Source organism: Podarcis melisellensis (genome assembly GCF_964234715.1).
Source record: "Podarcis melisellensis genome assembly, chromosome: 9".
Taxonomy (NCBI): domain Eukaryota; kingdom Metazoa; phylum Chordata; class Lepidosauria; order Squamata; family Lacertidae; genus Podarcis; species Podarcis melisellensis.
Window position 1 is genome coordinate 60,507,323 of NC_138541.1, and position 13,745 is coordinate 60,521,067.

Below are 13,745 nucleotides of genomic sequence, written 5' to 3' on the forward strand. Positions count from 1 at the left end.
CAATAGCTCCTGAGTTAGAAATCCAAGCCTCTTTCTGTCTTCTAGGCACAGAGACAGTAGCACAGTCCAGCAACAGCCTTGGCTCTATTCCCTACTGCTTACTAACTGGCAGTCCAATGGGACTCTATGAACATTGTATTAGGAGATATGCATCCAAGTTTGATACAAAGAACTATCTGATCAAGGCACTGATATTGTCAGGATTCTAGCCATAACCTGTGGGATGTTACGCAGCAATCAAAGAGATGCATCCCCACACAACATTAGCCAAAAATGAGGGCTGCAGGGGACCACGTCACACTAACAGGGGAGAAAAAGCCTTCCTACGCTTAGAGGCTAGAATGGGTAATGTAATATTTGATTCTGTTCAATACTGGCTGCAACTTCATCTTCCTCATTTGTCTGACCTGCAACTGCACTAACATATCCTTAGAAAGCCAGGTAAACACAGAATTAATGTTTGGGTGCTCCTTCAATGTTAAAACAACATCACTGTGCAGTTCCCAGAGCATAGGAAACTTTGGGCTTGTCCACACAGGGCTTTATATTGAGTTTCAAAAAGCAAAGCAGAAGCAACAGAAAACCCACTGTGGGTGGGCTGCTGATGTTTGCATTTTCTTCAGTTAATATAGCACAAGGAAAAATTTATGCAACCTGAGGGAAGGTGAGGGAAAATCCAGAGTTTGTTTGCAGTGTTAGGAAAAGGATCCTGCCCTTCAATGTCAGGAGGAAGGCTATATTATGGAAGCAGAAGTATTTCTTTAAATAGAATATAATGTATTAAGTTAGTTGGTAGACCACATCAAAAGAGAACAAAATAAAATATGCTTAAAACTCCACATAAAAGTGTATGTGTATGTATATATATGGGTGTGTGTATATATATTATACAGAGAGAGAGAGGGGGGTATATGTTTGTTTGTTTGTTTGTTTGTTTGTTTGTTTGTTTGTACAGCGAGCTGAGAAACTTTTTATTAGATCTTTCCTAAACAAAACTAAAAATGTAAAAATGGGTGAGACATGTGTCAGAATGTTCGTCTCTCAAAAAAATCAGAAACTCTACCACAGAATCATAGAATTGTAGAGTTGGAAGCATAATCTGAAATGAATTACAGATATCTTTTCCTGAGATTGGAAGCTTTTACCACAAAAGAGGCCACCTTCCGAGTCAAATACTGATTAGTTCTTCACACTGCTTTCAGAAGCAACATTTTAAACAATCCATTCAGGATGGGAATTGGCTGATAACTATAGGAGGACACTGAACCAGACGAGCTTCAGATCTGGTATTGGCAGAATCTGTGCCAAGAATGGATTAAGTACAGAATGATGGATATACCTAGTATCAAGATCCTTTACATTAACACAGCACTGGACAAACAGCACTGATTGTGGACACACATTTTATTATGCAGTTCATTAGTGAAAGAGGGAAAAAATGATTTTTCAAGAAAACTCTTTCAAGCATCTCCTAGTATTTGTACACAATTTTTCTGCTACCTCTTTTCCTTTTCACTAGCTCTCAAAAACACATTATCAGCAACAGCTAAGACATTAGGTTCCTAACCTTATTTTCCATTTTCAGGAATCAACCATTTAATATTCAGTGTGCATTTAGGAGCGCATTAGGAATATACTGCATTAAGTTGTCATGCATCAAATATAATACTTTTAGATCTGTGCCTACATTTGTGAGAGTTGTTTCAACTTCTAGAAGACCAGGTTGCTCACAGTTCAGAGTCCCAGATCCAGCAGTATACTAGCTGCTGGGTATTGTCAGTTCCAGATACAGGATGTGCATTCTCTGGACAGGACAAGCAGGAACCTGCCCTGCCTTCTGTTCTATACTGCAGTGGGAATGATCTGAGTCTCCCTTGACCTATTCTCTTACCTTCCTACCTTTTTTACCCTGGGGCTAATATTTCAGTTAACCTTTCTTGTAAGAATAGAGGGGGCTTTCATTTCTAACTTAGGAACTATTCATTGTCACTGTGGATCACCTTTAACCTGTAATCTACAACTGCCTGCTATGTCAGAGCTATGCTATATTATCTGTGTATAATGAAGGACAAACCTCTTGGTTATAGTATGCAAAAAGGTGTTATGGTCTGGGAGATTGTTAAGCATTATGTGGGGTGAGATAAGCCTATGTCATTTTGGTGAAGCCACTAAGAAAGGGATGTATGCATTTGGAATAGGGCATGTGCATTCTCTAACTGCACAACTATTGGGGAAGCTACATGCAAATGCACACTGAACCTTTCCTTTGCGAAAGGGCCATTGTTTAGTGGTAGACATAATTTACATGTAGAAGGCCTTGGGTTCATTCCCTGGGATTTTGAACTGGAAAGAGCCCACCTGAAGAACTGCTGCCAGTGAGCTAGATAAGCCTGCAGCCTGATTTGGTATAAGGCTGTTTTTTATGTTCCTATTAAATAGCAAAGTTGCTTTTGGTAAATGGCAAAGTAAAGTTAGGAAATCAGTGTGACGCTGGAGTCCTTTAGGGTTTATCGTCATTTGAGGAAGTAGGATGGTTAAAGATTGGGGAAACTGGTGCAGTTCTAACTCAACACTAACCCAAATCATTCTCGGAACTGAGACAAGTATCCTTCATAGGCCTTAAGACTCTCTGTTGCTCAATCAACCGATGGTACCAGCTACCAGTTTGTACTATGTTTGGACTAGTCAAGTAAGAAGAAGCATTAAAGCTCTTTAAGTGAAACAGGGATACACTGTAGCCTTCCTTTGCTATTTACTAGAACCCTTTAAAAATATATATATCCTGCAAGCCTTACCATGCTACTTTTTCTATAGTTTCTAGCAGTGTTGTTTTTCTAGAAAATGAGGTGGTGGAACTCACCATGAACACTTCCCTTGTTCTCTTGCAATGGCAATGGCACCCACTTGAGAGGTGCCGAAACAGAATTCCGGGGAGTTCTGGCTGGGGAAAAAAATCCCTGGTTTCTAGTCCTATAATTAGAACAGGAAACAGCCTTAGTGCTGGAGAGGATGCACCTGCCCCATTCTAAAGATATGATAGCAGGTGTCCTTTTAAAGAATGGTTTCACAAGGAATCAATAAAGTTGGCTTCTCTCACTAGAAAAAGAACTGCCCTGAGACCTCCAGGTATAGGGTGGTATATAAATTAAATTAATAATAATAATAATAATGAAAGAAAATAAGTGTCCCTCTTTCATTGTTAAGCCATAGCTAAGCCTTAGCCATAGCTAAGTATACAAGAGGCTGTCTTGTTGTGAGTCAGGCCTGGCCTGTATTGACTATTGGCTTTGACTAGTAGCAACACTAGGATGTCAGGCAGAGGTTTCCAACATCCCTTAAAATTCAAAACTTAGTGCAGATGCCAAGATTAAACACCTGACCTCACACACAGGAAGCTTGTACTGTTTTACATAGGCTACAGTCATGTTTTGGAAATGTACAGATCACCATCTTTCTCTAACAGCAGGAAGTCTAGCAGACTGAACTACTATATTGTACAAATAACAATCCAGTAAATGCAGTTTCCAAGCCGATAGTGTGTGGGGGGGGGACAGGTGTTAACAACATTTATTTCCACATTGAAAATAGCATTGGAACATAGCAGAAATGAAGATGCTATTGCAGATGTAGTGTGGTTCTATATTGGGTGCTAGTTCACCCTGACTGAATGACTAGTAGCCAGCAGTATATAAACTGCTTCTTAAATGTAAAAGGCACACGGTGCTTATCATAGGGCATTTGAAAATAAGAGTTTCTGAATGCCCATTTTAACCTGGGGCAGCCAAAAGATAAAGCCACTCTATTTTAACTCCATCCATATCAGCCTCTGGCAGTTGATGTGTACAGGATTCAGATTATGACATCCAGCACAGATTTTGATATGTTCTTCTTTCCACCCAAACAATCCCCTTGGTCTGCAGAGGGTTTAGAGGAGTACCCACAATAGCTGGGCCTAGCTCAGGTTACATTAAAATGGCAATGGACTAATTTGAGCAAAACAAATGCTAAAAGCCTTCTGGCTGAAGTCCTATACATGACGATTAAGAGGCAAACACCACTGAGTTCACTGAGACTTATCCAATCCTAAACATGCATAGGATTGAGCCTGAGTAGTCATTTATTAAATTTTAAATTATTGTATTTGAGGGTGACCTGAAGCTATGGCTCTTTCCTATAACCCCTCTTTTATCATCCTGATCGCTCCTTTCCTTTAAAATTCTAATTAGGGAGCTTTTACGAGTGACCATTTCAATAATTCATGTTCCTATTTTCAATGTCTCGTTTAAATCATTTAAACGAAGTAAGAGTGAATTCCTCAAAGGAGCTACTGTTGCGTCGATATTGATTCCCAAATGAACAAGCTGATCTTGAGCCAGAATGAGCTGCACAGACCATTGTGTTTCTATAACTGGTCAAGCACTAGCAAGTCTTTACAAATTCAAAACCCAGTGTTCATATAAACAGGATAAAACCAAGGATGAGGAACCTTTTTCCATTCAGATGGTGTTGGACTCCAACTCCCATCAATCCCAGACAGCAATGGTCAGAGATAATGGAAGTTGTAGTCTTAACAGTTCCTCAAAGGCAACAGTTTTCCCGGTAGATTTATTCATATGTAAAACAGATTAGTCAAAATTTGTTTAGATAGGGTTGTCATATTTCAAAAGGTAAAGACAATGACACCCCAAAAGTTGTTGAGGGTTGCTGTTGTTGAAAACCCCAAAGCAACTTTTTGATTGACTTGCCTAAAATCCAGGACAGAGCAGGGCCCCTGGTCCACTACTGCATTGACAATGGTTCAATATAGGGCAGCCATGATACCAGTGACAGTATGAAAAGCTGGCTAAGGAAAAGAGAAGGATCCCTGCAGGCTGTGGCTGCTAGGAGTGAAGAGGAGCAAGATGAAGTATCTATTCTCTGCTCCCTATGACTGAGGTCATAGTCTCTGAGCTTTCATGATGCAGGTTACACAGGAAATGGCTCAGTAACTCTCACATTAGTGCTGTAAAATGATAATTAAAGCACTGTTTATCCAGTGTCTCTCAAAGGTCAGTTTGGCTCCATAAACAGTAACTCCCTAGGGATCTTTTGCTCTTCCATGATACTTTACTATATTCAGATCCTGCAAATACTATGGAGATTGTTATACATTTCTTTTCTCTAGCCACTTCAGCAGTTACTGGGAATTAAAACAGTCCCAACAGTATGGATGGTGACACAGAGCAATGGAAACATGAAAGTGATATTTTGCTATCCAGAGGCAAGATCTTGCCATTTTCTTGGCTCCTGTATGCAAGTTATTAATGGTGGAGGAGTCTCTCTTTAACAAACATCAAATTCCTTTGGAAGATAAAGAACATGTTTGCCAAACAAGCATTTCAAGGGAGGATAATGATGGTCAGCTGCACACAGAGAAGATACAGACCAATTACAGTTTTTTCCCCCTTCTCAGGTTGAACTACTAACACAACTTATACATATTTTGCAAAGCAAGTTTATGAAAAATGTGTGTGTCTTTTTTTAAAGTAAGTAGGACAGCTAAGTATAACCTGCTGCAGCCATAACCACTGCATGGCTTCTCTACCTGTTTGTTTTCAATTTTAGCTTGATCATGTGTGAAAGAAGTCTTGTACCTCTCTGCTTAGCACTGTTGCTGACTAGTAAAGAACAGGCTGCAGTAGCTGATAACAGATTGGGAGATGAACAGAGGCAAACAGGTTTACTGTCAAAAGCAGAAGAGCCCCGTCGCAGAGGGGATAAAGTACAATCTGAATATGGTATAAAAGATAATGTGGGGTTTGAGGAGGCAGAGGTATGCATTTGCCTTCACATACTTAGCGTTTGCTGCAGGCAACACTGCTGTAAAACCAGTGCACTTAAGGCAAATATGACTGCTACATAAAGTGTGCAGCCCCTCTGGCTTATCAATACAGAGGACTGAAATTCATTCTCTCCTCTCTCTTTCTCTTACACACACATGCAGAGCCTTTCATGGGCTCTATTTTTTTTAAAAAACTGCATAGATGTATTAATGCATTCCAGAAAGTCAACTGCTACTATGGATATATGCAGTGAAACACCTGTACATGCAGCTGCCACACATGACAATCTACATGTTTGTTGCACATAATTTAGGAGAGAAAAACTCCCTATAAGACTTTTGTATTCTGGTCCTAAAAATGGGATACAGAGCAGCACACTTTGTGAAAATGTTCCAGATTATGAATCTTTAATGCCATTAAACTATAAATGGGTACTATATTTTTATTTCTCTGCTATTATGTATGAGTTCTTCTACTGACAATGTTCCACAACCTTTCTATCCGTGAGCTTCTTAATGTCCTTAGCTACCTCCAACCTTGCTGTACCAAAGAGAATTCTAATGTGATCTATTAATTGCCCAGGTCTGATACAGTCGTAAAAATCCTCTTCCAGTGCCTTGCCATGTCTTGGCATTACCACCATCAGCAAGCCAGATTGTGTCCCTGCACCCTCTCCCAGTTTGGTGTTAAGGAGTTGTTAATCCAAGGTAACTTCTTTAATCTGGACCAGTTTTGCCTGGAAATATTTGGCAGTCCATGAGTTCCATTGCCTCTTTTGGAACTGTAATACCACAGTCTGCTTCCAACACTCACACCTGTGATATTTTCAAGAACAATGCTGCAAATTGTAGGGCCCTCTTTTGCTGACTGAGTGCATAATTATTATTATTTTTTTGGAGACCTAAGCATTTCCCCCTTATTTACTGAACACCTGGGAAAATGCCAGGCCTTTGGCTTTTTGCAGACAGTTTGCCAAAGTGTCTTGATGGAAAACGTCTTTTGATTCTCAATAAGCCACATGCTTTCCACTCTTTAAATTTGAAATATTTGTCAACAAAGGGAAAAGGATGACCCAAAATAGAGCAGGTGTAGCAGGGGCTAATATTTTCACCCACGAATTCCAAATGTTCAAATATTTTTTTTTAATGAATTGATTTAGAATGGTTAATGCTATAGTCAAAAAGAGACGGGAAAGGTTAGTGAAAAGCACAGCATAGTAACTATTAAAAGTTATCAACTTAGAACAGAATTAAGGGAAAGGCTTTGACATGTATTTTTGAACACTTAAGTTTTCTGTAAAGGCTACTGTGCTGTAAAAGGTTAGAACTAGGTCACTCCTGGGTGTACAAGGACTCTCTTCTGATTAGGTAATGACTCATGGCATTAGCAAATTCTCTGTTCCTCATCTGTAAAACAGAACAACAGCCTAGAGTAATTTTGGTCCTTCCAGTGGGCTCCATCAGCTGCAGCCAGCATGGCCAATGGACAGAGATGATGAGAGTTCTCATCCAAGACATCTGAAGAGCATCAGGTTGGGGAAACCTGGTATAGAGAAATCATGGGCAGTGCCAGCAGGAAGGGGATCTAACGAAAGCTGTAAAGCAGGGATGGCAACATGTGGCCCTCTAGAAATTTATGGGGTCCAAATACCATCAGCCACAGTCAGCAATGGCAAGGGATTTGTAGTCCAACAACAATCAGTTAACTGTACAATGTATTGTGGCCAAGATAGTATTGTATGTCTTTACTTTCTCCCATTCTGTCAATACTCCTACTCTAAACTCCAATATGCTTAATTTGTTCATGTGACTAAGATAAGGCACACTCCCCAATTGACTCCAGAGACAGGCAGATGCCAAGAATAGATCAAGAAAAAATTACTTATCCTACTTTGTTACTTCAAAATGTCACTTAAGTGTGTATATATATGGCAAGAGGAACAATCCTGAGATTATGTTTAGAAACTTGGTGGTTCCCTTCAGGACAGCCGAAGGTAGCCTAGTGACAACAGTAAGAATCCAAGACAACAGTAAGTGGATTGGTATTTCATTCACAAATCCATGTGACAGAAAGTAAGAAAGTAAGTAAGTGGTTAGATACTTCACTCTCCAGTTAGAAACATGGAAATTCCTGTGGGCACTAGCAAGGCTCAGAATTTTCAATTCCAGTCAGGACAGGAAATTTGAACACAGAATAAAGAACGGGAAGAAGAATATGCTACTGCTTACTTGAGTATACAGAACACGCCCTTTATACAAGACCCAGTGGTGAGGTACAAAGGTGATAAAAAATAAGCAGCTGTTTTAGTCATTTAAGAGAGAGGATTATGCCTTTTGGACAATAAAAGAAGAGGAATGCATCAATTTTCACTAACTTCATTTTCTTGAGGTGTTCAAAGATATTAGCACACAAACTCTTGAGGAAGAAATTGAAGGTATTATATTCCATAGTAAAATGTGTACTCATAAGAAAATGAGATAAATGTCAAATAACTTATGTCCAAGATTTATGTCCTCATTTTTCAATTCACTTCTAGGATGTGTTTCTTGGGTTGTCTCACATCCCCATTTTGAATCACAAACTAGAACCGGCCATCAGTTTATTAATTCCTCAGAGGCACAAAAAACCCCACTTATCACATTTAACCCTTTGAGCTGCTCAGCGTCCACACTTGGAAGAAAGCTAAGTTACAATGGAAGCTGCTATCAACACTCCAAGACAAATAACTAAAACATAAACAACCTCTGCTTATGGGCTGTCCATCTCCAAGCGTAGTCCGAAGCTACCCCAAAGGACTCTTTCAATTTCTGGAGCAGACTAGGTGAACCAACAAGAATGGCCAGATTTAAACTGATGCAAATTGTCTTCTTTTACATATAAATACTAAAATGTTCATACACCAACTCCTACAAATTCGCTGTAACACAATAATTCTAGCTTCTTTTGCAATCCTAAACACAAATATTGGAGAATGATTCACACTGAACACTGTGGCACTTTCTTCCAAGTAAACACACATAATGGTTGTACTGTTAGGCGTTTTCACACAGATTTTGTACATTTTAAAAAGCCACATAGACTTAACTTTCCTCTAACTAAACGTTTGCTCTCCAGCTGCATTTTTCTCTTGCAGCACCCCACCATCAAAACATAGCCATTGATCTGCATATCTAAATAGAAAGAACTGAGATGAATGAAGTTTAAAACTCCTCCTACCTTCGCCACCCAGTTGAACAATGGTGACATCCTAACAAGGAGAGATGCAGCAGTGTGCGGAAAGTTGCAATTCCAGCCACTTTCTCCTCTCCTTTTTCAGCGTTTGCGCTCTCATAAAACCGCCCTCTCCCGCATCTGCCTCGAGCAGTAAGCTCATTTACTGAGAAACAAGAAAGCACTTCTTTCAGGCTATTCGCTCCATGCTGCAGAAAACCACGCTCCTTCCAAGCTCTGCAAGCAACTATGAGGTCACTGGTCTCTCGCACACAATTCCACAGTCTATCGCAGAGATTCATTGCAAGGAAGGAAAAGGCTGGGTGGGTTACGCGCAGGAGTGAGGTTTTCTATAGGCTGCTTTCAAAAGACGACTCCACCTACTCCCAGGGAGAGGCAGTTAAAGAAAGTACCAACAAAGTCCTGCTCTGTAGATCACTCAGGAAGTTGTGAAACGGGGCAGGTTTTTTTTTTTTATTTAAGAGAGAACTGCAATAACATGCCAAGGAGGGCAGTTATGAACATATGCTGGCAACTTTTAAGGAGTTCTGAATAAAAGAGAGCATTCATAGAACTTACTTAAAACAACACGCACAGTCTCCCAACAACACAGCCATTAATAGGACTTTCTAGAAACATTCCATTTTACAAATAAATAATGTCACTGCTAATTGAAAATAAATGCAAAACCCCCAAATTCACTGAATTCGTTTCTTGTCTTTCTGCAGCAGTCCTAGCCCCACTTACTTCTGAGTAGACATGATAGGACTGCAGCCCCCACTAGTACATCAATATTGGAGCAACAGTGGAATAGTGATTTTTGCAATATTAACATGAAATATATATTGGACGCTTGTCCTGTACTTTATTTTTAAACATATTTTGCAAAATATAATGAATTTTGGTAATAGTGAAGTAATGTACTGTAAGTGCCGTTTTCTTCCCCCTCTGAAAAAAACAATGTTGAATTGCTTTTTGAATGTTAAATTGCTTTTGGGGCGGTGCGGGTGGGAGGGACCGTGTGCAACTAGAAGCAATCTTTCATCACATTTTAAAATGTTTTGTGTGTTTAGCTTTTTGGCAATAGACATGTAGATGAATAGATTTCATACAGTATGGCTTAATTTCTAAATAAGAGGTATGAGTCAATCTTGTCTGAAAATTATACTTGGACCCTCCTCTTACACAGAAGCTCTTTCCCTGTCGTAGATGTGCAGAGAATAATTGATGGTGTTGGGTTTGCACTCTGCACATGTGTAATGACCCTCTGCAAGCATCCCTAAATAAGTGCTGTGATGAAAAACAGCAAGGCCTATAAATTTAAAATGTTACCAGCTGCCAATGAATGTCGGGATGAGTCTACATCATATATTGAATAAATTTCTTGGTTGCAGGCTTCTGGTTCTAGAATAAATGTGAGAAACGCTGATATACATCAGATGAGTTTACTTTCAAAATTATTCACTGTAATGCCAGTATTATCACATGGCTACTATAGGAGGAATAGCATAGCAAAGCCCAGTCTATTGGCTTGGACAAGAGATGAGCTGTCCTAAACCTCTCCTCTCAAGAGTCGCCTCTCCCCATACAACCTAAACCTGTGCTCATGATTTGAGGCCCTTCTTTGTGTGCCTCCTTCACGAAAGATCCAGAGGGTTGAAACACAAGAACAGACTGTAATGGCTTCCCATTTGTGGAATGCCCTGTCCGGGGAGGCTTGCCTGGTACCATCATTATATATCTTTAAACACCAGGCAAAACCTGGCCTTTGGCCTTTAACTATTTGTGACCTTTTAGAATTGGGTGGGATGTTTTTAACATATCTCTCTTATCTCTTGATTTTAATGTATCTATGTGAGGTTTATCATCTGTCTATTTGGTTGTAAATCACTTTAGATTACCCCGTGTAAGATAAAGCGACTAACAGATTTAATTAATAGTTTTAAGAATAATAATAATAACACAGCCATTTCACGTCAGAGGGAAAGATGGGTCAGCAGGAGCCACTCCATAGGCTTGGGTGAGAGACCAGCTGCTTCCTTCCAAGCTGCTCATTATAAGAACTATATAACTTTCCTTTCCATTCTGTTTCCTGTCTTTTAAATGTAAGCATATGGGCAGTGACTGTAATCTGTGTACAGCACTTAGCAAATCTCAGGTGCTTTATGAGTTATGTTATTTAAACAGTGTTGGAAAGGCAAGGCCTTTCTGCTCTTACCTTTTATTGTGCTGTTTGACCCAACGTTTTAAAGAGTGAATGTGGAGCTGACTGTCTGCACCATTGGTCACAAGCTGCTGTTATTAGAGAGTGAGTGCAGGGTTTTCCTTTCTGCACTAACGGTGGGTTGTGTCCAAGTTGAGAAAAGTTCTGTGGCTCTAGTCACACTCCTTACATACCCTCATGATCCTCCAGCAGTAAACATCATCGTTATGAGCATGAATAAAGCTACAGCTGTTTCATGGAATTTTAATTATTATTTTTTAAATGCCTAGCATTTTGGAATTCTAATCTTGTGATAGTATAGGAGATTCGAAGGTGCGTCAGCCTGAGCTATGGCGAACTTGGTTGTTGTGATGAAATTTTGTCTGCAGCTAATGAATGTTGTCATGGGCAGAGCTTTGACTCAACATCATCTCCATCTGTCGATGTCACAAACTGACAGCTTGCAAAGGTCAGAGAGAAGTAGCACAAAACAGATGTCTCCCAAGCCATGCCCACCAACCCCAAACCACAAATAAACCAGGACACTGTGCTTGTACACAGTGCTATTTTTCTAGACCTTTTCCCTTCTTCTCTTAGAATGGCAATGGTGCACACTTGAGAGGTGCTGGAGCTGAGCTCCTGTGAGCTCTGCTGAAAAAAGTCCTGCTTGTACATATTCCAGACAGATGAAAAATATTGAGGATCCATTCAGGATCTTTCTTTCACAAAAGTTGTTGTTGTTGTTTTGCAATAAAAGAAAAGGCTTTAAAAAACACCCCACATTATTCTGGAATATTAGCTGAATAACGGGGGGGGGGGGGCGACCCACCCCAACAACCATATCCCTATAAATGGTAAGTGTAAACTGGACAGTGAACAATTAGCAGCAAAGATTGGCTTCTGGCCATAAGACTAGGGACTCCTGACCATGTTATAACATTTCTGTCTCCCAGTTGCATAGTAAAAATTAAGTCTGCAAGTTCAAAAAGGTTTATTTGTGTGGAGCTACCTGGAAAGTATTCAGGTATTCAATAATTTATTTCTATTTACCTCCCCTTAATGTTTGTCCATTTGTTCCACCTCCTCTCCTCCAAAAAACGTTTAGCAGTACAGACATACTTAAAACAGAACTTAGTGTTTTAATGTTTATTGCAGCTTGTGAATAGATTAAGCAATGCTATTTCCAAAGGTACTGTATAGTCATTTTAAATGAATGGAAAACTCAATAATATAGTATCCAAAAAATAGCAAAAAGCAAAATTGTGCCATATGCACTGTATAGTGTTTTTAAAGCTCTTGAAAACAGCATTTTATAATCTGTTATAGAGATAGACTGAACAGGGCAGCTGGGTGAATTCTTGGGGTAGAAAACTTTGCCTTGTACACATTCACCTTCCAAGTCTCTACCAGAACTTCCTTTTAAAGCAGCTGCCATGGAGACAGTTCCCAGGGGAACTCAGTGGTCAGTCACTACAACAGCCACCACAACGTTGCTCATGACAGATCATTCCAGGCTTGAAGAGAGTTGCTCCAGAGGGAGGCCAAACTGTAAATTGCCTCTTTGGGGCCCAGAGTTTTAGTAGACTTGCTGTTCCTATGAGGGCTGATTTCTCTGAGAAGAAGGCAGCCAACCAAGCAGAAAAAGTTGCATTAAAAAAACCAAAAAAACTTTGGAGCCGGTTGCCAAAAAAGTAGAGCACAAGGCCACACCTCAACAACTTTAACGTAAGCTATTGAGTCTGAAGGCATGGCTTTTATGTGGGGCCTTGCTCTTGGACCTACCGGAAAATGTGGACTGCTTCAGGCCTATCAGAAACTGCGGGCTCTTCCCCACAGCCTCACATCAAACCCAATCTGGGCAATGTTGAGATAGCATATGTATTAACTGGCAATCCTATTCTAACCACAGAAAAGTTATATAATACACCCAATGTTAGAAACTGAAGGATATTTTTGTATTTCATGAAGCTTTTAGGGCTTGGATTATCTGACATTGAAACAATCACACGCCCCCTCAAAAAAAAATCAAAGAAAAATAAACCCTTTGAATCTCCCCAAAAGTTCTGTCTTATGACACTGCAGAAACTGCAAAACTGCTGGGCATGAGGCACTAGAAAATGGCAACAAAAGCCACAGCTGACCATGCTAGAGTGAATGGTCCCCAGGTACCTATCGTGCATTGACCATAAGGGCCAGGTCAGCCATACTCTTTGCTTTCCTTCCAACTGACATCTCCTCAGATCTGTGTATAGTTACTGGTGCAACTCCTTTAGTTTATGGCAGCATGACAAAGGGCTCCACAACACTCGGCTTCCATGGCTTGGACTGTTCTTTTACCTTAAAGGTCCTGGTGGAAGTGAGCAAACAATGGTAGTCTTTAGTTCCAGGCGTTCAGAGCGAACACCGGGGGCACACAAGTAGTGCCATGCAATTGCCTCATATCTAGAAGTCAGGGTTCATTTTCCTCTTGAATCAGGAAAGGGGGGGATCACTTGACCCACCTCACTAAA

The 13,745-nt window shown here is 40.1% G+C and overlaps 1 protein-coding gene across 4 annotated transcripts in view; it reads right to left on the reverse strand.

Moving 5' to 3' along the window:
- TBC1D1 (TBC1 domain family member 1) overlaps positions 1–13,745 on the reverse strand; it is an 88,692-nt gene that overhangs the window by 48,988 nt on the left and 25,959 nt on the right. Inside the window, exon 1 of one of the 4 annotated variants that reach the window (XM_081924371.1) lies at positions 9,039–9,323. The exons of the other annotated variants lie outside the window; for them this stretch is intronic. Coding sequence (XP_081780497.1) covers positions 9,039–9,068 — 30 coding nt within the window. The 5' untranslated portion in view covers positions 9,069–9,323. Of the gene's footprint in view, positions 1–9,038; positions 9,324–13,745 lie in introns of those variants that run through there. 4 annotated transcript variants of the gene reach the window in all.